Genomic DNA, 22,467 nt, shown 5'->3' with positions numbered 1-22,467 from the left:
TCAGTCTGAGACTTATTTGTCTTAATAAACTTTATCAAGTTATAATTTACATACAAAAACGCACTCTTTTTAAGTGTATAGTTTGATGTATTTAGACAAACCTACATGACATCACATAAAACATTTGCATTACCCTAAAAAAACTATAGTTTATAATCTTGCCATTTCTAGAATTTTACATAAATGGAATCAGACAGTATGTACTCTTTAGTAAGACACTCCTTTTTTCATATCTTAACGTTTCTAAAATTGGATGTATCTTACAGTGAACATCTAACATAGTAGTGCTTCTTTTTTTCTTTAAGAGCTCTAACTAAACAGGTAATACATCTTATAATGTACAATATCTTTACATCAGGAATATATATATATAATATGTACGTGTGTTTATGTATATGCATGTGTATATACATGTATACCGACTAGCTGGTTTTATCATTAGATAGTAAGCACTGGGGAGGTAAGGATCTTTATTTTGCTGTGTAGGCTCCCACAGTCCCTACAGCTGGACACTGGGAGGAGCTAAATAAATACTGCAGAGGGTGGTGATAGTTTCAAACAGTTTTCCAAAAATATCTTCTAACGGCAAGAACTTGCCTAAAACTCTTCTTGGAATGCATCAATAGTTTCTAACTACAATAGGGGTTCTCTTTGGGGGCTCAGCTACCTCTGCATTAGTATGAGACAGCATTTCCCTAAATTTATTCCATGGACAATTATTATTACTCAAGGTGCTAATTACGTGGGGGCGAGGAGGTGCCATTGTCATAGAAATTTGGGAATTTTTTTTTTCAATATCCTATCACTTAGAGATTTATAATTCATTAACATGCTAAAAGTCCTGAAATGTCCTGAAGCAAAGAAAAAATGTTTAGCTCAGTTTTAATCTTGGGTTTGTTTGACCTTGGAGCTTTATGGAACATCCATTAATAGCTTACAGAATACTGTAGGTTGTGAAAGACTGGTCTAATATATAAACATGAATTTAAAAAAATGAGAAAGAAAAGGAGAAGATAAAGAAATTGAGGAGAGCTGATTTGAGCTGGTCCCAGCTAAGCCTAAAGCTGTGTAATGGCGTCTGGAATGGGATGGATGAGGACGCTCTTCTCGAGTCAAGGGCTGAACAAGCATTTTCCCTCACTCCATAATCTCTTCATAGTATGAAGAGACACGTGGGCAGGCAACCTTTCCTAAGAGAAAACAAAAACAACACAAAAATATGCAGTGGCTAATGTGTAGGAGACATGTCCCCAGTGCACGGGGTGGATAATTGAGGTTGAGTACGGAGAGCCTAGTGCCCCACCCCTCTGCCTAGGCAGTCCCACAGGGGATGAGCTGTTGTGTTTGTCCACCGTAGGGCCAGATACCTTTAACTGATGAGAAAACCAAAACAGGTAATAGAATGGCTAGCTAAAACAGAAAGGAGCCCACCTGCAGGAATTACCTTGATCATTTAAATGACGGCAACGTCCTTCTCAGAAATAGCACTGACACCCTACACACAGAGATGAAAGGAAATCAGAGGGGGCCAGGTGCAAATCCAGCAGAGACTAAAAGAAATGTACACGAGCTCCCTTTCCTTTTTTAAAAATATTATTTTAAACATCATCCCATAGTAAAATTGACTTTTTTTCTCTTTGTGTATATTTCTATGAATTTTAACACCTATATAGATTCATTTAGCCACCACCTCAATCAGGATACAGAAGAGTTCCATCACCCCATAAGACTCCGTCATGTTATTCTTTTACAGTCACATCCTCTCCCAACCCATAAGCCCTGGCAACCACTGAAAACCACTATTTCCATCACTATAGTTTTGCCTTTCTGAGAACTCCCTTTCCTTTTGCTATTCCCTTTGCTTAATTTTTTAATGGAAGTCTCTGCATGTTTATGTGCAGGTGCAACGAACTCCAAATCCAGTGCCAGCAGACTTTCTCCTCTACTGTTATTGTTTTGTTATTGACTGTTGCTAACATTTATTAGCATCTATTATGTACCAGGCACTTGTGCTAAGCTTTTTACATACATCATCTTATTTTAATCTTACAATAACTTTATGATATATGTATTATCATTATTATCTCCATTATACAAATATGGAAACTGAGAGTCAGAGAGGTTAAGCGACTTGCCTAAGGCCTCACAGCTACCAAATAACTGAACTCTAGCACAAACCCAGCTGCATTTGACACAAACCCTAAAACATTATAGTAAGCAATAAAAGGGAGGGGATGGTAACTAGGAAGGAGGTACATCCTGAGAGATTGGAGGCAGAGCCAATTTGGGGCCATGTGGTGTTTTTTTTTTTTTTTTTTTTTTTGTGAGGAAGACCAGCCCTGAGCTAACATCCATGCCATTCCTCCTCTTTTTGCTGAGGAAGACCGGCTGTGAGCTAACATCTATTGCCAATCCTCCTCCTTTTTTTTTTCCCCCAAAGCCCCAGTAGACAGTTGTATGTCACGGTTGCACATCCTTCTAGTTGCCGTATGTAGAACACGGCCTCAGCATGGCCGGAGAAGTGGTGCGTCAGTGCACGCACAGGATCCGAACCCCGGGCCGCCAGTAGCGGCGCGCGCGCACTTAACCGCTAAGCCACGGGGCCGGGGGCCATGCGGTTTTTAAAAAGGTTTACAAATGTGTGTGAAGCTGGAGCACCATCTGGGTCTCCTGACTTGTCAGTCTCAGCTCTTACTTTCGTGTTTTCCCCCACCCGCCACATGTGGTCCTCATTGGCCCAGGTGGTACCTGCTTGCTGTTTTCAGGGGCTTGGGATGCTTTTAGTTCCCTTGCAAATTTAGCAGAAACCGCCGTCTGTCTCACAGCTCTGCCGCAAGACACAGCAGCTGAGACCCAGGAAAGGGGCTGGCTGCCTTCTGGTTTCTACCCAGCCCCAGTTCCCTCATGTGCTTTCTGACCTCATTTTTTCCCCTCAGTTGCTTGCAACACCAGCTGAAAAAGTTTCTGGGACACAGCCACCTGGTCTGCGTGCTTCAGGTGGCAGGTGTGTTCTCGCTGATATGGGGCGAGTGAGACAGGAACGTGTGTGGTGGGTGGCATGATGCATAACAAAGAAGGAGAAAGTCCAGCCCTGCGAGGCCCATTTGTGTTGGGGCAACGTTTGTGTTGGGGATGGTGAGAGGCAGGGGGAAGGAAAGATGTAAAAGCTAATGATGAATTGGTGATGCTGGGGAAGTGGGCCAGGTTCTCGCCCTGTATATGGTTTTCCTCTGAGCTTGTTATTTGGGGAAGCGAAGTTGGCTAGTGAATTTTCTCCTAGAATCAACTCCTAGCTCCTACAGGGTCTTGAAAGTGAGCTGCCAAGCCAGCACATGCTGGGAAGAATCATGGCCATGGATCGTTTGGAGACAAACAAAGTGAGCCAGAAATCAGTGTACCAAGGACTATCTCTAGTTGACAATTAACAAGGCGGTGAAAGAGGGCATGTAATTTAGAGTGGAAAGTGTTCAGTCACTTCAATAACAGTAACAGCTAATATTTATTGAGCACTTAATAGGAGCCAGTCACCATCCTAAGAGCTAGTTGACACGAATCATCTCATTTATTTTCACAGCGACCCTCTGAGGTAGGTACTACTATTATCTCCAATTTACAGATGTGGAAGTGGAGGTCCTGAGGTTTAAGTGACTCATCCAAAGTATACAACTATTGAGGGGCAGAAGCAGGGTTTGAATTCTGATATTTTTCAAATCTAAGTTCACAAATTCTTAGCTTTGCTGCTTTACTGCCTGTCCTAATTCAGAAATATTATTAAAGGATAACAGAGTGAGGAGGAAGAAAGATCAGCTCTTCAGGAGCCCATAATCTTCTCCAAGACCAGCAAAGTTCCTTTGGTTTGACTGCAGTATGGGAAGGCATAAGAACTAGTGGGATTTTCATTGCCAGGGGCCCTCCAGGAGTCTGTTGCTCTTACCTGTTTTCTTGAAATAATTGCATGCTGTGGAAACCTATAGCCATTTCTCAAGTTTTCTTTTTACACAATCAACTTGGGAGTGTTTTAGACAGGTAGGCACAATGGACTATTTTTTCTCTCTTGAGCTGGCACCATGTAGTGTGACTCTTGGTTCCACCCTAGCATACTGGTTGGCACAAGAAGTACCAGGCCATTTTGAGCCAACAAAAAGATCTTGAAGAGCTTGTTTTTCAGATGAGCCTAGGTGAGCAGAACAGAATTTGGGCCTAAAAAGCTCATGGACAGGAAGTTAAATGAACTCTTTCAGAGTGCCACGTTAACACTGAGTCCTCTGTAAGAGGTGTTTTACAAAATGGTACCCTGCGACAACAGGTTATTTATGCCCTCTTAGGAGAGTACTTTATACTTAGTATTATTCTGGCCTGGACTCATCATAGACTCAACTTCAATAATAATACCTATTATATTCCCCTGCAAGGCCTATCACTCCTTCTGTGTTTTGCAGAATGCCTCACGCATGGCAGGGCACAATAAACAGTCAATAATAATGTTTACTGTGATAATGATCTTCCAAATGCCCTTTATTTAAGGATCTCAAAGTGCTTTGCAAACAATAGTTAGTTAAAACTCACAATGGCTCTCCATTTTTACAATACATTTTCCCACTTTACAGAACTTTAAATTGAGACCCAGCAAACTTAAATGGCTTGCCCAAAGTCATACAGCAAGTTTAAATTAATGATAGTAATGATGATTTGCATTTACATGGGATGTTTTCTAAGGCGATATGAGTACCTTGCAAAGATAATCTTCACACTATCCTAGGGAAGGTGGGTAGCAAGTATTATTAACTGTTGACTAGATTGGGTAAACTGAGGCTGAGAGAGCAAGTAATTTGGTGAGGATTTGACAGAGGATGCAAGTCCACTACTCTGACTCGCAGAACAGTGTGGCATCCCAGACAAGCCTCAATTCTCTGAACTGAGGGATGCACGATTGCTTTCACACTTACAGGAAAGACAGCTATATTTGGGGGAGTAGGGCAGGTTGCAGAATGAGAGCCATATTTACATCCACGAATGGGTTTGTGCACATCCCCACTAAGAGAGGCAAAAGGGATGAGATGAGGCACTTCAAGAAAGGTGGGCTCAGGAAATGAAGGAAACAGAAGCCGCTGGGGGTGGCTGCCAGCTCTGTTCTTTTGCAGAGCACCTTCACTAAAACAGGTTCTGCCTGAAAGCAGGAGCCTGAAACGGCAAGGTTCTGTGTTTCAGCCTCACAACAGGACTTGGTCCAGCGTGGCTTAGAGGAAGGGCACAACCCCATCACTGGCACCTTGGTCTGATGTTACAAGTCCCTTTGAAAGAGTTCCAAGGACACGCAGTATCTTAACGTCTGTCTCTTACATATGACTAGCTCTCATCCCCACAGCTCCCTATGCCAGGAGGGGCCTAGGAATCCTCTATGGTTCAAAAACTTGGTAGCTGTGGATCTATGTGTTGCTACCTTTTCTCAGCAACATAGCCACATCGAAAAAGATGAAAACACGAACAAAAATATTCAAAGGCGATAAGAGACTTGCCTCCTCCCAGTCTGGCAACACTTCCTTCACGAGTGATGGTACTCCACTGGGAGGCAAAGTCAGACTCTGCAGGGTGGGGGAGGGGAGAGGTGGCTGGGTCTTAGGAATTCAAAGGGAGATAAACACGGCATGTTTGAGAAAAGTTTGCTCCCCTCCCCCACCCTGCCTTTTCCAGGCCTGTGGATTCTGATTGATGACTAGACCTAGGGCTAATAGGGAGCCTTAAAGAATGGCGCCAAGCCCTCTTCTGGAATGTGTTCACACACACAAGCACGACAGCAATAGTCTGCAGTGAAGAAGTCACACCAACGTCCCGCTTCTTCCCAAGGGAATTTTTGAAGGTTTCCACACTCCCCTACTGCATGGGCACCTTGAAGGTGCAGTGAACCGGTGAGCTATTGGAAGGAACATTTTAGAAAGTTGTTCTGAACGCACATCACGAGCCTATTCTCCTGTGTGGGGAAGGAATCTTGGAAGACCCTCCCACCCGCTGTGACTTCCCAGCAGGGAGTCGTGGGACTCTGCTGCTAGTATTAAAGCTTGCTCTCAGCAAGACTTCACAGAATGAGGCCTTGACTTTCTAAGGATGCCAGCGACCCAGGCCACAGCTTGCCGTGTCCACTTTGGCACACTGACTCTAGGGGTGACAGTGCAAATAATCCTGCCAGACTCACAAGGACCACGTCCTTCTCTCCAGACATGCCTTACACAGCTTGCCATAACCAGGCTCACAGCCAGGCCAGATACAGTCCTCAGGATGCGTCTGCATGGCTGCACAGAGCGATTCGAATTATCCCAACACCAAAGGCGTTACTGGGTGATCTCCTGTGCGGCTCCACTGGGCCTGTTCATTTTTCTATTGCAGCCGCGGAGGTGCATTTTATGCGTGTTTTGTTCATTTTGTAAAGTAAGACACATCTGTGGGGCTCCGGCACAGGACTGCTGTACTTCACAGCCCAGCCTTTCCTGTCAATAAGTCCACCCACATACACGCGTCCCTCTCGCGAGTTCTTTGAGCATCAAGTATCTTGATAGCTGTGAATGGATTATGAATGAGCATTGTCATAACAGCACTTTACAACTGGGGGTGGGAAGATGGATTTGGGCAAAATTCAAACAACACCTGACATTTGGGAACTTCTCAGAGATTTCAAGAGCAACAAGCACTTGGATTTTTCTCTTTTCCCATCCTCCATGCATTTCCCATGCACCGGTTTGGCCTCAGAACAGCAGAAATGCAAGATCAAAAATATACTCAAGAAGGCTTTCCTTGCCCTATTACCTTCTGAACAAGAAGCAGGGAGAACCTAGGAAGCTTTCACAGTTTTAAGGAGAATTCCTAGATGGATTAGATAGGCTCACTATTCCACCAAGTTTCAGAAAAATGATCACTGCCCACAGAAACTAATCTCTGGGGAATCATCGGCAGCCCTCTTTGAAATGTAACTAAAAGAAAATAATCTCTAATTGCTGGAACACACAAATCCAACCTCCAAGTGGACATGAGATGAACAAATAAGATCTTTCTTACCCCATCCATGTGGATCCTGACATTAGGCACCAGGCGGAAAGGGCTGGACTGCAGACCTCTGGGGTCAGCCCGGCTTTTCCTGCTGTCCTGCGAGGTCAGCACGCCAGGCCTGCGGAAGGAGCCCCCTCTCCCCGAGCCCCGCCCCGCGCGCACACCATCCAGAAGACGCACGAGCAGCAGGTTGGCCGGAAGGGCCTCGATGCTGCAAAACACCGGGGTCCTGCATTCGGGGCACCTCAGCTCCTTGTGGGCCTTGAAAATCCTCTGGAGACATGGTTTGCAGAAGGTGTGCTGGCAAGGGAGGACTTTGGCTGTGACATCGAGCTTTTCAAAGCACACGGGGCACTCCAGAAGATCAAGTAACGTCAGATCATCCATTTTATTTTAAAACGCCAGTCCTGACCTGGAGAGGCAGAGTCCACATTGTAGGGTCAGCTGAGCCGAGGGGGCAGAGCCGGTCTCTTGAGAGCGTCAGAATCCCTGCCTGTTTGAGTGAGAAAGGAAGAGAGGAAAAAAAATGTGACTGCTCTGAGAGGTATATCCCACCTACATCGAGGCAGTGTCTCATGCAGCAGTTTGCAAGGACTTTGTTCCAGCACCCAAGTTGCACATGACTCATTCTGAATCAGCGCTAGCAGGTAGAAGACTCGACTCCTGCCTGCTGGAGGATCTGAGGGAGCATTCAGCACAGTGACTGACTCCTTACTCATTGCCTCTCCACGGGGAAGGCGAGAGCAGGGAGCCAAAACTGGCCTGTTGAAGGGGCATACCCACCCCTCTCTCAGCCCCGGCTCAAAGGGTAAAGCCCTCCGACAGGCAGGCTCAATTCTCAAGCGAAAGCCCCCTCAGAATGCAATTTCTGTGAAGCTATCTACTCCTCCTCCTTTCCCTAGGTTTGTCTAGGGACAAGTTATTTACATAGATAAGCATATCTGAATCTCTGGCAGATGTAGAATTATTTCCTTTTCACAATATACCTTCCTCCATTATTTTATTCTAGCAACGTCCAAGAAAAATTTCTACTGGAAACTATTTTCAAAAATTGTTTTGCCTCAATTACAGGCCATGGTACTTAGAAGTTTTTTTCTTTTCTTTTTCCTTCCTTCTTTCCTTCCTTCCCGCCCCCCCAACCTCCCGTCCTTCCTTCTCTATTTCTCTTCCTCCTTTTTTTTTTTTGCCTTCTCACTCTGAGTCTTTTAGCCTCAGAGACGATATTCCTCCCATAAGATAAAGTCGCGGAGGCTGTTTAGTTACTTTGATAATGGTTCTCAGTTTCAACCGAAGCAGATGGGAATTCTGGATTGTGGTCACAGCCTGCCAAAACCAAGATGGAGCAGCATATACAGGTGTGTGAACGTGTGTGTGTCTGAAAAAATTCCTTGTTCCAGGAAGAGTTTCCTTTTGGATGTCTGAAAAGAAGTCTCCACCTTAGAAAAGTCTCCTGGGAAGAGGTCAACCGTCCCTCACAAGCGCCAAGGCCCGGGTGAGCGCAGCGGCGGGGAGGTCTGGCACGGGGGCGGGTGGCCCCACTAGTAAGAAATGCAGACACGAGACACCAGGATGAGAGATGGCGCCTGCCCTCCCGAGACAACTCTTCAGAGATGTCATCGCTGGGGAGGTGTGCGGGGGGCCACTAACCTTGAGCTTATAACCCTGGCTGAGTTCAGCTGAGCACGATCCTCTGCTCGGCCGTCCGGGCTCCGTCCAACGCGCTTCCTTTTCCCCAAGAGCTGCCGCCCCCGCTGGCCGCTTTGAAAACTTGAACAACTCTGGGTCTTACTCATTTCAGGGATCGCCTTACCCAGCCCTGTTAACGCTTTCAGCGCCGGGCAGCCAGCAAGGCTTGTCTTTGAGTTCACTCTCTGCTACTAATCCTTCCTTTATGTAACTGAGTCGATTTCTGGGAAAAGATTATAAGAGGCAAAATATAAGCCAGCCCCCAAGGCCAAGATTTACATAGTTTAGATTTTCACCCTTGTCGTTTTCTCTCCTATCCAAGAAGTTGAAACACGCTCAGTTATAAGCATGCCAAGGTGCTTGTGTTTATTTTAAACCTTTACAAGGATTTCTTGAAAGGTCGAACATATTAATGGCAGCTATGATGACAAAGATAAGCCGACCACCTAAAAAGTACTTCTTAAAAATCATAGTCAGGGGGCCTGTCTGGTGGCGTAAGCGGTTACGTGCGCGCACTGCGCTTTGCGGCCCCGCTGCAGTGGCCTGGGGTTCCCCGGTTCGGATCCCGGGCGCGCACGGAGGCACCGCTTGGCAAGGCATGCTGTGGCGGCGTCCCATAAAAAGTGGAGGAAGATGGGCAGGGATGTTAGCTCAGGGCCAATCTTCCTCAGGGGAAAAAAAAAAAGAGGAGGATTGGCAGATGTTGGCTCAGGGCCGATCTTCCTCACCAAAAAAAAAAAAATCATAGTTAATCCCTAAAGTTAGTAATTTGAGAGGGACTTTGGTGATTTTTTTTTTGCTCCATCTCTTAAGTTAAAAAAAATTGTGTCACAGTAGTTCATACTCATCTTTGAAAAATCAAAGCCTTTTTTAAAAAAGGAAGAGCAATGGTCCTGCTCTCCCCCCGCTCCCTACCCACCGGACTCTTTTCATCGCCCCAAACAATGCTTATACTTCTATCTCTTGATTTATCAATAATACATTTCATGTAAAGTTAATTAAAAAGTTGGTAATAATAATAATATTACCTAACACCAGAGTAGCCCTTATCTGTGCCTAGTGCTGTTTTAATACTTTACCTATATTAACTCATTTAATCCTTTTCACAGCCCAACGTACACTGCCCTCTTCTTCACCCTCATTTTACAAAGGAGGAAACCGAGACACAGAGAGATTAAATAACCCATCTCCAGAGTCACAGCTAGCAAGAGGCAGGTGGTCTGGGCTCTTACTATCATGTGAAGGGAAGGAAGACTATCCCCTACTCACTCAGGGTCCTTTCTGGCTGGGCTACAAATTAAATTGACATGAGACCAAATAGTAGGAGAAAATCAAAGAAAGCTTTACAACATGTATACATGGGAGAAACCAGGGAAATTGAGTTTCTCGACAAATCGTGGAGGTTTTTCACCTTAAACAGCATATTCAGGTAGACAAAGGAGGATGTTGGCGGTGGGGGAATCAGAAAGCACAGTAATCAAGAGTATGCAGATTTAAGTCCTCTCCTTCCCTACTGATAGGAGTTTCCAGAGATAAGGTCATCCCCCCTTCTAGTACAGAGAGGGAGATGCCTTTACAAATGGAGATTTCCCTTACAAATGTAAATGTTTACTAAACAGAACTTTGATACGAATGGGCTTAGCAAGGACCCTTCCAGTCTATCCATACCCAGAGTTAAATTCGTTTAGGCAGTTAGTGGGGGAGGTCAAATGTCCGTCAGAGAAAATAATCAAGGTAAAGAGACATATTTTGAGGTGGCCAGTATTGATCTCCCACACATGTCATATGGTGATATAGCTTTAAAGGAAGAAGAGATAGTTGAAGAGAGCTAAACCTCACCTAGGATGGCAGGAAGTCACAAGAATGATGACCAAAGTGGACCCATCAACTTCTTTTGCAGATGTGGTAGCTGTGCCCAGAGAGATCAAGAGATTCCTTGAAGTTACCCTGTGAGTTAGGGGCAGGTCTGTGACCAGACACTGGGTGTTCTTTTTTACTATGTCTTCTCTCTCAACATAAGGATGACAAGTCCTTATTATACAGAAAGCACTTAGATACAACTCCATGGTAAAATCTTCAGAGGGGACCAAGAGGCCTGACTGTAGTGGTTTACATGTTTTTCAAAGTTCTTCCATGTCAGTTTGGAAAAATTAAACATGTGTGAAACTCAAAACAGGGGAGAGATTTGGGAAGGAGCAGACAAAGTCATCTGTCTTCTGAGCACAGGGGCCTAATTTGGATATGTATCAATTTCAAACACTATTTTCAACTCTTTTTTTTTTTTTTCTTAACCTTCCTTTTACGGAGGGTTTCTGAGCTTCAGTCACATCCCACCCCATTCTGTTGCCTGTCTCCTTCAAATAATTTCCACTTGAGATTCTGTGCTCATCAGGAAGCCCCTGATGAGCACAGAATCACAAACTCAGGGTAGTTTGAGGCTGTTTGCTCTGCCTTACTCTGTTTCCCACTTAGCAAAGCTGAGCTGTCTCCTCCGGGAGCTGCCCTGCAGTCCCCTCACCCTCTAGAATGGGCTGCCCCAGGGCTGGAACTCCTCCTACAGGGGGTGGGTAACATTCTCCCTCCTTCTCTCTCATTCTTAAACATACTCTATACCCTTACACACTCACATCTGCACCTACATGCACATGTACACACATGCTTGCATAAGGACAAACACACACAATCTTAACAGTAACATTTATGGAGCACTTGCTGTGTGCCACGGACCAGTGCTAAGACTTAAAACAGATTATCTCACTGAATCCTCTCAACTGCCCCATAAGGTAGGTGCTGTAGCTCTCCTGGGGCTACAAAGCTTGTGGCCTGAACCCAGGTTAGTCCAATCCCAGGGCCTATGTTCCTTACGATTATTGCTTCCCATGTTATAAAGTCATATATAAGCTGTAAATGCACCCAAATAGCTTTACTGTATAAATCCACACACATTTATACATATGTCCATATTGTACACACCAGCTGATCTCAGAGCCAACCCAAAACAACACGATGAAGTCAAAGGATCCCAAGCTCCTTGATTCTCTCTCTCTGTAAGCTACCAGTCTCGTGGTTCCTCCATGCCCATGCATGGCCAGTGGTCTCAAAAAGCTTCAAGCCCTCCCATCCCTGAGAAAACACAAAACACCCAGCTCCATCCCAGGAAATAGATCCAGCGGGCTGCTCTGTGCTAGCATATTTGGCAATTGAAGATTCAGCAGGCTAGAAATGTGATGGTAGAATCTTAGGCACTAGAGGAGGATGGGGAAAGTTTACACTGCATAAGAGTGGTCTTTTAGCACCTCTCAAATCACACTCCGTAGGTGGTCCCTAACACCACCCACATGTGAGGTTAGTCTTGGTGGAAACTTGAGGAGAAATTTTCTTTTGAAGCTTTTGAAGAAGGGGGAGAGTTTTAAGTGGGGATTTCATCCTGGCTTACCCAAATGCTACCTTGGCGTCAAATCAGATGAACATCTTGTCCTCAAAAACAAACGAGAAGGTGAACTGTGCATGCCTTCCCAGACTCCAGGCTCAGGACACCACCCCCACTGCTCCCATCAACACTCCTGTTTATATTTGTACTGTTACCTAGTGATTACAGACTGCACTCTTTTGAAATACCTGTGTAATATTTATGAGCTTCTATTGCTTGTATTTATAAGTATATCTTGATTTATGTAAAAAAAAAAAAAAAAGCAAATCTGATCATATTGTTCCCCTGTTCAAAACCCTTCAGTAGGTTCCGTTGACCTTAGGATAAAATCCAAATCCTTTTTCTGACCCATCAGGCCGGACATGATCTAGCTCCTCCCCACCTCTCCTGCCTTGACTTTCTCCCACATCTCCCCCTGACACCCTACTCCAGTCCCACTGGCTTTCTCTCTTTACTCAGGATAGTTTAAGGTTTTCTGCCACAGGGTATTTCTTTATGCTCTTCTTTCTGTCGGCACACACTTTCTAGTTACTCTCTTCTTTCTCTTCTCTTTCTAATTACTCTCTCCCGTCTTTGCTTTTCTCACCCCCTCCTCTGCAAGTTTTAGCTTAAATGTCGCTTCCTTAGGAAGCCTTCCTTGAGTCTCATGACTAGAAAGTCTATCATTCTACACTACTCCTTCATAAGTTATCGCAATTGTAATTCAGCAATTATGTTATAATGATTTATTTATTGCTTGATTCCCCTAAATAGACTATAAGCTCCAAGAGAGCAAGATACTTATAAGTCTTGTCACTGCTCTATCCCTCGTATCTAACACAGTGAGTGGTATGTGTTTGATGCTTAATAAATGTTTGTTGAATGGGTTTATGAATGAATGAATGATGTTCTTAAAAAATTGTGTCTGGGCAGATGCACATCAAACTGTTGATAGTGGTTCTATATTGGACACCTCTTGGGTGCCACCTTGAATATTCTCAGCCCCACCTCCTAATTAGGTTAAGAAGTTTTAGCATATTCAGATGGATACTACCTGGCAGCATCAGGACCCTGCCATGCACCTCTTGCCTCCTGCCCCAGAGCATCTCTGATGTTGCAATATGGGACACCCATGGGAACCTGCTCCAACTCACATGTGCACAATCCAGAAGTGTGGGCCATCTTTGACGAATGGGGAATCTATGGATAAATCCTTCCCCCTTTCATCCTTTAGAGTAGGCAGTCCTGAGATTTCATAAGGCTCTTCATAAGGTTCTGTGGGATGAGTAACATTCATCCACTGGGTGGCTAATGCAATAGTGCATCCTTGGTATTGTCTCTTCTTCGCTCCCTGTGTCACTCCTCCATCCCTAACTTCTGCTCCCAAATGAATTACCTTCAAGCAAGCAAGCCTTTGTCTCAGGCTAAGACAGTTTCTTTCAAATTTAAAGTTAAATCACAAAACAAGTGTGCAGACAGTTTTTGTCAATCATATTTATTTATTTATTGGAGTTATAATTTTAGAGGTGTGCTATTTTCATGTGACTGGCTCTTAACACTTTGGTGGTCTCAGAATCTTTGCCATAAAGTTAATCATTTGTAAACCAATCCATAAGTCCATCAAAGGAGTTCAGGTAGTTGGGAATGTAAAGCTTTATAACTGAAAGGGTCATGAAGCCTGTTGACTGTTATTAGACTCTTTTTGGCAGAGGCCATATTTTGTACTTCTTTGCTTTCTTTACTCAGTACCTACTATAAATTTGGATATATGTTTTAAATATTTAAATGGAGCCATATTATCTGTTTCCATGATGCTGAATTTGCCCATATGATTTGGTTTTCTAATGATACTGGGAAACCTTTGGAACTATCCAGGGAGAGGAATGATTGGAGAAAAGTGGGCACCTTTCCAATAGTGGAAATGTGAAGGAAAGTAGAATTACAGGGGTTGAATGGCTATTAGATAGTCTGTCTTTATTTGAAAGATGCCAGCCCTCAATGAAGTTAACTGTGAGATTTCCTTTCTGATCAGGAGGATGTTTGCAGGTGAGGAATATACTTTAAAGTATTCCTATGCCATCACCAGACCCACAATAAAGTGACCCAAACTCCTGACAAGAACAAAGAGTCATCCCAAATTCTCTAAAGATGACTTAAGGTTCTTAAGTTTAATGAGAAACAGTAAGGACTAGCAGTCACCCGGTCAGAATCTCAGCTCTGCCAGTTTCTAGATGGATCACTTGGGCAAATTACTCCATTCCTCTGTCCCTTGGCTTCCTCATGTTTAAAATGAGGTTACTAATAGGACCTGTCTCATTGGGTTGTTCTGAGGAGTCAATGAAATGATGCATACAATAAGTGCTTAATAGATGTAGGGTTCTTCCCATCTTGTTTTTTTTTAGGTTTTCAGATTTTTCTTTATTACATTTTGATAATATCTATTTTCTTAGAAATGTATATATTTCACTTAGATTTTCAAATATATTAACATCAAATTAAATAGAGGAATTTATATATTGTTTAAACACTGTGCATTTATCTTTTTCTTTTCCAATTTTATCTATTTGTTTTTCTATTAATAAATTCACCAGAAAAACAAAACAAAATGAAAACAAAACAAATGAACAAACAAAACAAAACAAAAACAAACTCACAGAAGCAGACAACAGATTGGTGTTTACCAGAGAGGAAGGAGGATAGGAGGAGGGTGAAATGGGTAAAGGGGGTCAATTGTATGGTGACGGATGGAAACTAGACTTCTGGTGGTGAGTGCCATCTGTAGTATACACACATGTCGAATGATAATGTTGTACACCTGAAACCTATATAATGTTATAAACCAATGTTATTCAATTAAAAAATGTATATATATATGAATCATCTTTCTTCTTTTTTGTAAGCAGATCACACAAGAGAACCAGGAGCCAGATGGTTCTCACCTAGCCCAAACTAAATCCAAAGAGGAATACGCTAGGCCATGTGGTTGGTCAGTTCTTTATTGACCAAAATCATCTAACGCAATGTATCTCTAACCTCAGTCATTTGCATTCCATCTTTTTGCCATAGTCATATACTTATTTTTAATGTCAAATCATTTTTTTTATTGAAATAAATTTATTTTAAAAGGAAACTTTAAAAAATACTTCTTCTGTAAATGGAAAACCAGTTTCATCTGCTGCAACTGAAAGGTGAAACAAAGTGTACATTAAATTAAAACAAAATGCCATTGAATTTTAGTTAAATGCTATTGCCTGCCTAAATCTGAACTTGAGACCTGAGCAATTTGTTAAAAAGGGAGAATTTGCAAGTGTTAGAGAGGCATTAAAGACTAGCCCTAAATGGAGGCTTTCTCCTTGATGTAATCCAAGGAGTGAAGGAGAAATGAATAACTTCTCACTGTATGTTTCAGTGTTATTTATTTTGTATTGGGGTACCCCAGGTTTGGGAAACTCTGTTCCAGTGTATCATAAAGGAACTGGGATGACTGCGAAGAACCAAAAGGAGGGCAGAACCCTACCCATCTTCTGTGCCATCAGTGATGATTTACCTATCTTCGCATCTGGTGAGAGATTCTTACCTGCCTTTCTCCTTGATTTTCAATAAAAGGCAACAGTCTACCAGTTGTAGTAAACATAGTTATAGTCCTTCCTCTACAGAAGACTGGAAGGGAGTTCTAAAGGCAGCTGTGTGAGAGGAGAAAGTAGGAAAATAAGTAAGAATGCATCTTACCATTCTATTAATATTAAAAAATAATTCAGCTGGTTAAATCCAAATAAAGTCTATAGTCTCATTATTGTATTGTGCCAATGTGAATTTCCTAGCTTTTATACTGCATTATAGTTATATAAGATGTTATCATTGGGGGAAGATTGGTGAAGGCTGCAAAGGACTTCTCTGCACTATTTTTGCAACTTCTTGTGAGTCTATAATTATTTCAAAATGAAAAATGAAAAAAAAAAAGAAACCAGTAAAAATAAGAAAAGCCAAAGCTTTACAAATATTTGACTCTGAATACCACTTCTAGAAATTTATACTAATGTAACAGACATATACCCAAGTATATTCCTCATATAATTACTTATAATAGTGAAAAGTTAAAAATATCCTTAGTGTGCAACAACAGGGGAGTTGGTAAATAAATGGTGGTATTTGCATATATATATATATAGTACAACTATTAAAAGTGATAGTGGAGATGTATATTTAATGACATGAAGGTCATTCACAATTAAGTGAATATAGAAACTTGCAACCTATATGAGCCCAGATTATTTAAGAACGATACATAGAAATATAACATTGAGACTAGAAGAATGTATGCCAAAATGTCAGCAACAGTTATTTCTGGATGGACTTATTAGCTGATTTTAACTTTTTCATTTTGTTCACGTGTATTTTTTTTCCTACAATGAACATATGTTACTGGTGTAATAAAGTTTTCAAAGATAATGAAAATAGCTTAAATCATTATAGATTTACTAAACATTTATAACAAGGGAAGTTGAATCCTCTAACACAAATAGCCTATGCATTACAATTGATAAAATAGCCATTAAAAAGAAAAATGACTGGGGCCAGCTCAGTGGGATAGTGGTTAAGTTCACGCACTTTGCTTCGGCGGCCCAGGGTTCGCAGGTTCAGATCCTGGGTGCAGACCTATGCACCGCTTGTCAAGCCATGCTGTGGCAGGCGTCCCACATATAAAGTAGAGGAGGATGGGCACGGGTGTTAGCCCAGGGCCAATCTTCCTCAGCAAAAAGAGGAGGATTGGCAACAGATGTTAGTGAGGGCTAATCTCCCTCACAAAAAAAAAAAAAAAGAAAGAAAAAGAAAAGAAAAGAAAAATGACTTGCAAAGCTCCGAAACTGCTGTAAGTAGTTGTTAATCCATAGGAGAGACTGTGCCTTACACACGAATAGGGCTGTGATCAGCCACTTCACTCCTAACCGGTCTTCCTCCTCTACGTTTACTGTTTCCTTTCTGATGAAATCAGTAAATGTTTCAATTCAAAACTATGAGCAGGATGCAACCTTAATTCCTATTAAATTCAGGGCAAGTCTGTGCAAAAGCTGACAATCTGCTTAGGCTATTGGGTACCCACAATCTTGTATTTTTGATCACAGGTGGGAAAGTTGCAAAACTCAGTAATTCTCTAAATGCCCTGATTAGTCCTAAATGTCTCCCTTCATAGGTAGGTCTTCTAGGATAATACGAAATACATGAGAAACAAATGTTTTCCTTTTTTTTTTTTTAAAGAATTAGAATTATTTTCCTCTAACTGACTATAAATGACATTTGTCAAATCAATTAGACAGGGCCGGCCCCGTGGCTTAGTGGTTAAGTGAGCGCGCTCCACTGCTGGCGACCCGGGTTCGGATCCCGGGCTCGCACCGACGCGCTGCTTCTCTGGCCATGCTGAGGCCACGTCCCACATACAGCAACTAGAAGGACGTGCAGCTATGACACACAACTATCTACTGGGGCTTTGGGGGGAAAAAATAAATAAATGAAATCTTAAAAAAAAAAAAATCAATTAGACATTTTTGGGGCCTTGTGATGGTGCTAATTATATATTAATTATATAATATTGTATGTTATTTACTCACTTGTCCTTATAAATTGTTTCTCTCTTCCACTTAATCTCTGTTCCATGGTGCAGGAATCATGTCTGTGTTGTTCATTTGTGCCTGCTACAAGCGAGTGCTTAATAAATATTTGCTGAGTGATGAGGATGACTCATTTGTGTTTGCAATTCTCACAGCATTCCTAGGGAGAAAGCTTGGAACTTGGAATCTGCCGACATGCTTTGGAAACTCACCTCTACCACTAACCTGTGACCCCGGGTGGTCAGTAGCTCTAAGCCCACCAATTAAAGTGTTGTCACTAATATGTACTTCTCAGGGTTGCCATAAGGAACAAACTTCCTAATATGTGTTGCTAGCACTTAGAACAGTGTCTGGTGCATAGAAGTGGCTTGAAAGATATTAGTTGACAATATCCGAATTCCTCTTTTTGTCTTAGCCGTAATTTCCCTCTTTCTGCCATTGTTTCTAACTTACTATAGTGGTTAAGAGCATAAACTGTGGAGTCAGAGGGCCTGTGCCATCTTATTAAGTAAGAGTGTGACCTAGAGCAAGTTGATTACACACTCTGTACTGGGTGTTCTCATCTGTAAAATAGGGATGATGATAATAGCACTTACTCCATAGTGTTATCGCGAGCATACACTGCGAGCATGCTTATAAAATGCTTCAAAGAGTGTGACACAGAATAAGTCATCAGTACAGGTTAGGCATTATCCTCTTCCCAGGCCTCTTGTTATCTATCGTGTTGAATCTAAAGTACAGCTTAAAACTGAGCCTGACTCCTGGCTTCTTGTCTTGAGGGAGTTATTCATTCTGATTTGTGGCCATTACCTGACTGTCAGCTCACAGAGCAGCTGCCCAGAGGCTTATGTGGTCTTGGGTACTGCAGCTCCCTGTAGAACTTTAAGAGGGGGTGAGGTTGGCTATTATCTTAGAATAAATAATAACAACTGACATTATTTTGTGCCAGATTCTGTGCAAAATCTAGAACTCTATTAGTACCCGCATCTTAACAGATGAGGAAACAGCGGCTTACAGGGATTATTTTTTGCCCCAGCTAGTGCTTGGGGAAGTTGGAGACTTATGCACAGGCAGTCTACAGTCTTAACCTTCAAGTCATCTCATTTACTGCCTTTATCATATTAAAAAAGAGGCTATTTTAATCAATACCTTATTGCAACTTTGATCCCAGGTTTTTATCTTTAGTTCCATTCAGTAGAGCCCAAACCTTGGAAACATAAGCAGCCTACACATGGTAACATCAGGTTAATCTACAAGAAACAGAAAGGGAAATAAGCCTGAAACACAAGGGAGGGAGTATAGGGGGTATTTCTTTTTAGATAAAATAATGAAAATGCCAAAAAACTAATAAAGGCTAGTCAATATATTTGGATAAAAATTTCTTTGGTTTTTAATAACAAATGGAGAATCTACAAATATAACCAGAATTGTTACCTCATTTTGTTTTCATGCCCAATTTATGACTGCGAATTAACTTTTCAGCTAGAATTCTAAAATACATTCATCCTGCTAGGTCTGGGTCTTTTATTTTCAGTGTTATCTTTGTGGCGATCAGTTAGGGGTAGACCAGGAGCATAGGAGTATGGCTATTGAAGAAGAGGGCTCAGATGGAGGACAGCTCATCTCTCGATGCCACTCTCCAGCCTCAACCACTCCCTGCTCCTTGCTTGGGGCTAAAAATGGTTTGAATTCTAAACCAACTTCACATTATCTAATGAAATTTTAAATGTGTGTTCTCTTTTACTCAGTAATTTCACATTTAGAAGTTTATTGAAGAGAAATGCCCACAAACTATGCAAAGATATATACAAGGACATTTACTGGTACATTGTTTGCAATTGAAGATAAATGGAGCTAATCTAAATATCCATCAGGAAGAGATTGCTTATATATGTATATACCATAGTGTAGTCATAGAGGAATATATAGGTAGAGTTGTATGTATTGACACGGAATATAATAGAAGAGAGAAGATTGTAGGCAGTGCTCATAATACTTATAATATTATAGGAGGCTTTTGTAAGGATAGACATCAATAATTGCAAACTCAAGTGGATACGGGAGCCAGACTGGTTTTATAAATGAGTTAGGTAGAGATTATGACAAACTTGAGAGCACACCCTGTGTGAAAGCAATTGGCACCACTCAGCTTCAGCTAATCATTGCTAATGGGGTGGCTGATCTTTGGATTTTCCAAGAAAAGCTGTAAATCATGGTACTTTTCATGGTACTCACTACTTTGTGGTAGTCTATTTACTTCTCTGCCACTTTCAAAGCTCCATGAAAATATCTGTTATGAGAACCTCTTGATTTTTATTTTGTAGCAGCTAATAGAAATATTAAAAAATATATATTGTATGTGGTCATCTGTGAACTGGATTTTTCACTGCGTATCAACCTCTAAAATACTCTTAGCAATGGCTATCTCTGGAGAATCGTATTAAAGGTCAATATCAGAGTATGATCTTCCAGTCTCTATACATTGCTTTATGTTTAAGGGGACCACGGCAAGAACTGGTTTATTGGTCAAGGTGGGGGGCGAGGAGCCTACACCTGTGAAGAGCAAGGGCTCCGGTCTCCCTAGTGACCTAGAAATCCATGTCCTTGCCCAGGTTCTGGAAGTAGGCTTTGTACTGGTCTGAGGGGAGGGAGAGTGGATGGCAGTTGGAAATGTGCAGGTCCACAATGTTCTCCAGTGAGGAGGCATCCCCTACCCAGGCCATGTCTAGTAGGGCCCTGAGGCACATGGGAACAGCCTTGACCATCATCAGCCTGTGGTCCTGGGGCCACAGCTCCCTCACAGAGAACCAGAGGGTGTAGTGTGAAGAGTGTCCGCTTCCTTCGATGAAGACCATCATATCTGCCATGAAGGACCCCAGGTTGAACATGCGTCATTTCTTGTTCTTGCGGACCTCACCATCAGCCCGTGACCACTGTCAGGAAAGAGCTGCTCATCCATAGCCCAGTATGTGTGGCAGTGCCCCAGCTGCTGGGCCCAGAGCCTCTGACTAGCTCTCCACAGAGTGGTAGAAGGTGGACACCTCGAATTCCCACTCTGAGCAGTGGCAGCAGCGATGCGAAAGGGGAGAGAGATTAAGAGAGTGTAAGGGGGCCTATCACCCCAGGCCCAGGCTCTCTCGCTCAGAGCTGGCACTCACCTTCCTCAGGCACCAACAGCCACCTCAGTAGGTTTTCAGGGTGTTCCTTCCAAATTTGGGTCGGGAGCAGGGATATCTAAATTGGGGTTCAGCAAGAGCTGAGGCGGGTGCCCAGGGGGCACAGCCAGGCTCGAGGGTCCCCTATCTGGGACTAGGGCCAAGATCATGTCACTCAGTAACTCCTCCAGAGTGTTTGCCTGGGTATCAGAGGTCTGCATCTGCCCTTGATGTCTGGAGAGGTATCCAGCTCAGGAAAGTTCCCAGCTTCTCAGGTCACAAATTTGAAGATCTTGTGCAGGTTGTGCCGGTCCTTGCTCTGTCCCCAGCTAAATGCAACACTTCCTTCCACTTCAGGGTGGACTGGAAATTCTGCTTCTGGGTCGGTAGGTCGGGCTTACCCTTCCCAGGAGTGTAGGCGGCCCAAGCCTGGAAGATGCTGAAGCCTCCTGCTGCAAGCCAAGCTGTGCTTTCAAGGGATGCAGAAGCGCTTGCAGCTCTGGTCCAGCCAGGCCATGTCCTCCAGCTGCCTCAAGTCCAGCTGTGACACCAGCCAGAGTAGGATCCGAGGCGTTCGGGTTTCCATTGACCGGGTCGAGGCACGCAGGGTGCTGGGCCCCACCCCTGTCTTTGGGCTCCAGGTAGCCCTCGAACCCGTAGCTGCACACCCCCCTTCCCACCAGCTGAGCTTTAGAGGGGTGGGGCTTCTTTTCTATCTACTGCTTTTGTAATAAAAAAAAGACAAACACACGCAACACACTTACACTGGCCTTATGCTAGGAAAGTCTGAATCAAAGTGAATTTCTAGACCATTTCAGACTGGAACCAGTTGCAAGATTTTGGCCTAGGTTTGGTTTTGTTACTGATCTCAAGAATCTTGAGTTTGGTGGACATCCCTGGGCTCATCTAGATAATGATACTGGGTCATCTAGATAATGTTTTGAACTAGGGTTTCTGCAGCCTTGAGATACTTCTGGCCATGTTGGACCATATGAGTCCCTGGGAGCAGAAGCAGCATTTTAAGGGCCTTGGGAGAGAACAGTTGTATCTCTCATTTCCTGGATGTACCCGGAGCTTGTGGAAAAATGAATATCTAAGTGATCATCATTCATTCATTCATTCACTCATTCATTTAACAAAGATGTTTTGAGTTCTTATTATGTTCCTGTCCCTGTGTTGGGCCCTGACGACACTGAGATACTTTCATGGAGTTCCTGGCTTTGGAGGTGACACCAAAGTAAACAGACTATTACAAAATAGTGTGAAAAGTAGTGAGATGAGGGTCAGAAACATGGTGCCTTGGGAGACCCCACTAGAGGTCAGGGAAGACTTCCTCGAAGAGGTGGCACCTGGGCTGAGTTTTGGGGGATGAGTGGGAGAAGTCAGCCTGCTAAAGAAATGGAGGGAGGATTCCAGGCTGAGAGACCCACAGGTACAACGGCATGAAGGCGGGAGAGGACCTGGGACCTTCTGGGAACCACCCGTACTCCATACAGCCTGAGCTCTGAGTTTGGAGCAGGGAGTGTCAGCATTCGGGACTGGAGTGTGGGCAGCCACCCGACCACAAGGGCTT

At 43.1% G+C, this 22,467-nt stretch overlaps 1 protein-coding gene and 1 pseudogene across 4 annotated transcripts in view; both read right to left on the bottom strand.

The window, feature by feature from the left end:
* SH3RF2 (SH3 domain containing ring finger 2) overlaps positions 1-8,792 on the bottom strand; it is a 133,331-nt gene extending 124,539 nt beyond the window's left edge. For all 4 annotated transcript variants that reach the window (XR_009220445.1, XR_009220447.1, XM_058543230.1 and 1 more), the window contains exons 1-2: positions 8,686-8,792; positions 7,048-7,531 (exon numbers count right to left, since the gene is read on the bottom strand). Coding sequence is in view for 2 of the 4 variants with exons in the window: in XM_058543230.1 (XP_058399213.1) it covers positions 7,048-7,425 (378 nt within the window). In the remaining 2 variants the exon portion in view is untranslated. The remainder of the gene's footprint in view (positions 1-7,047; positions 7,532-8,685) is intronic.
* Positions 8,793-20,327: 11,535 nt separating this feature from the next.
* Positions 20,328-21,489, bottom strand: LOC131406962 (interferon regulatory factor 3-like; annotated as a pseudogene).
* Between the last annotated feature and the right edge of the window lie 978 nt (positions 21,490-22,467).

This window comes from Diceros bicornis, chromosome 1, assembly GCF_020826845.1.
Source record: "Diceros bicornis minor isolate mBicDic1 chromosome 1, mDicBic1.mat.cur, whole genome shotgun sequence".
Classification (NCBI taxonomy): domain Eukaryota; kingdom Metazoa; phylum Chordata; class Mammalia; order Perissodactyla; family Rhinocerotidae; genus Diceros; species Diceros bicornis.
This window is presented reverse-complemented; position numbering and strand designations above follow the sequence as displayed.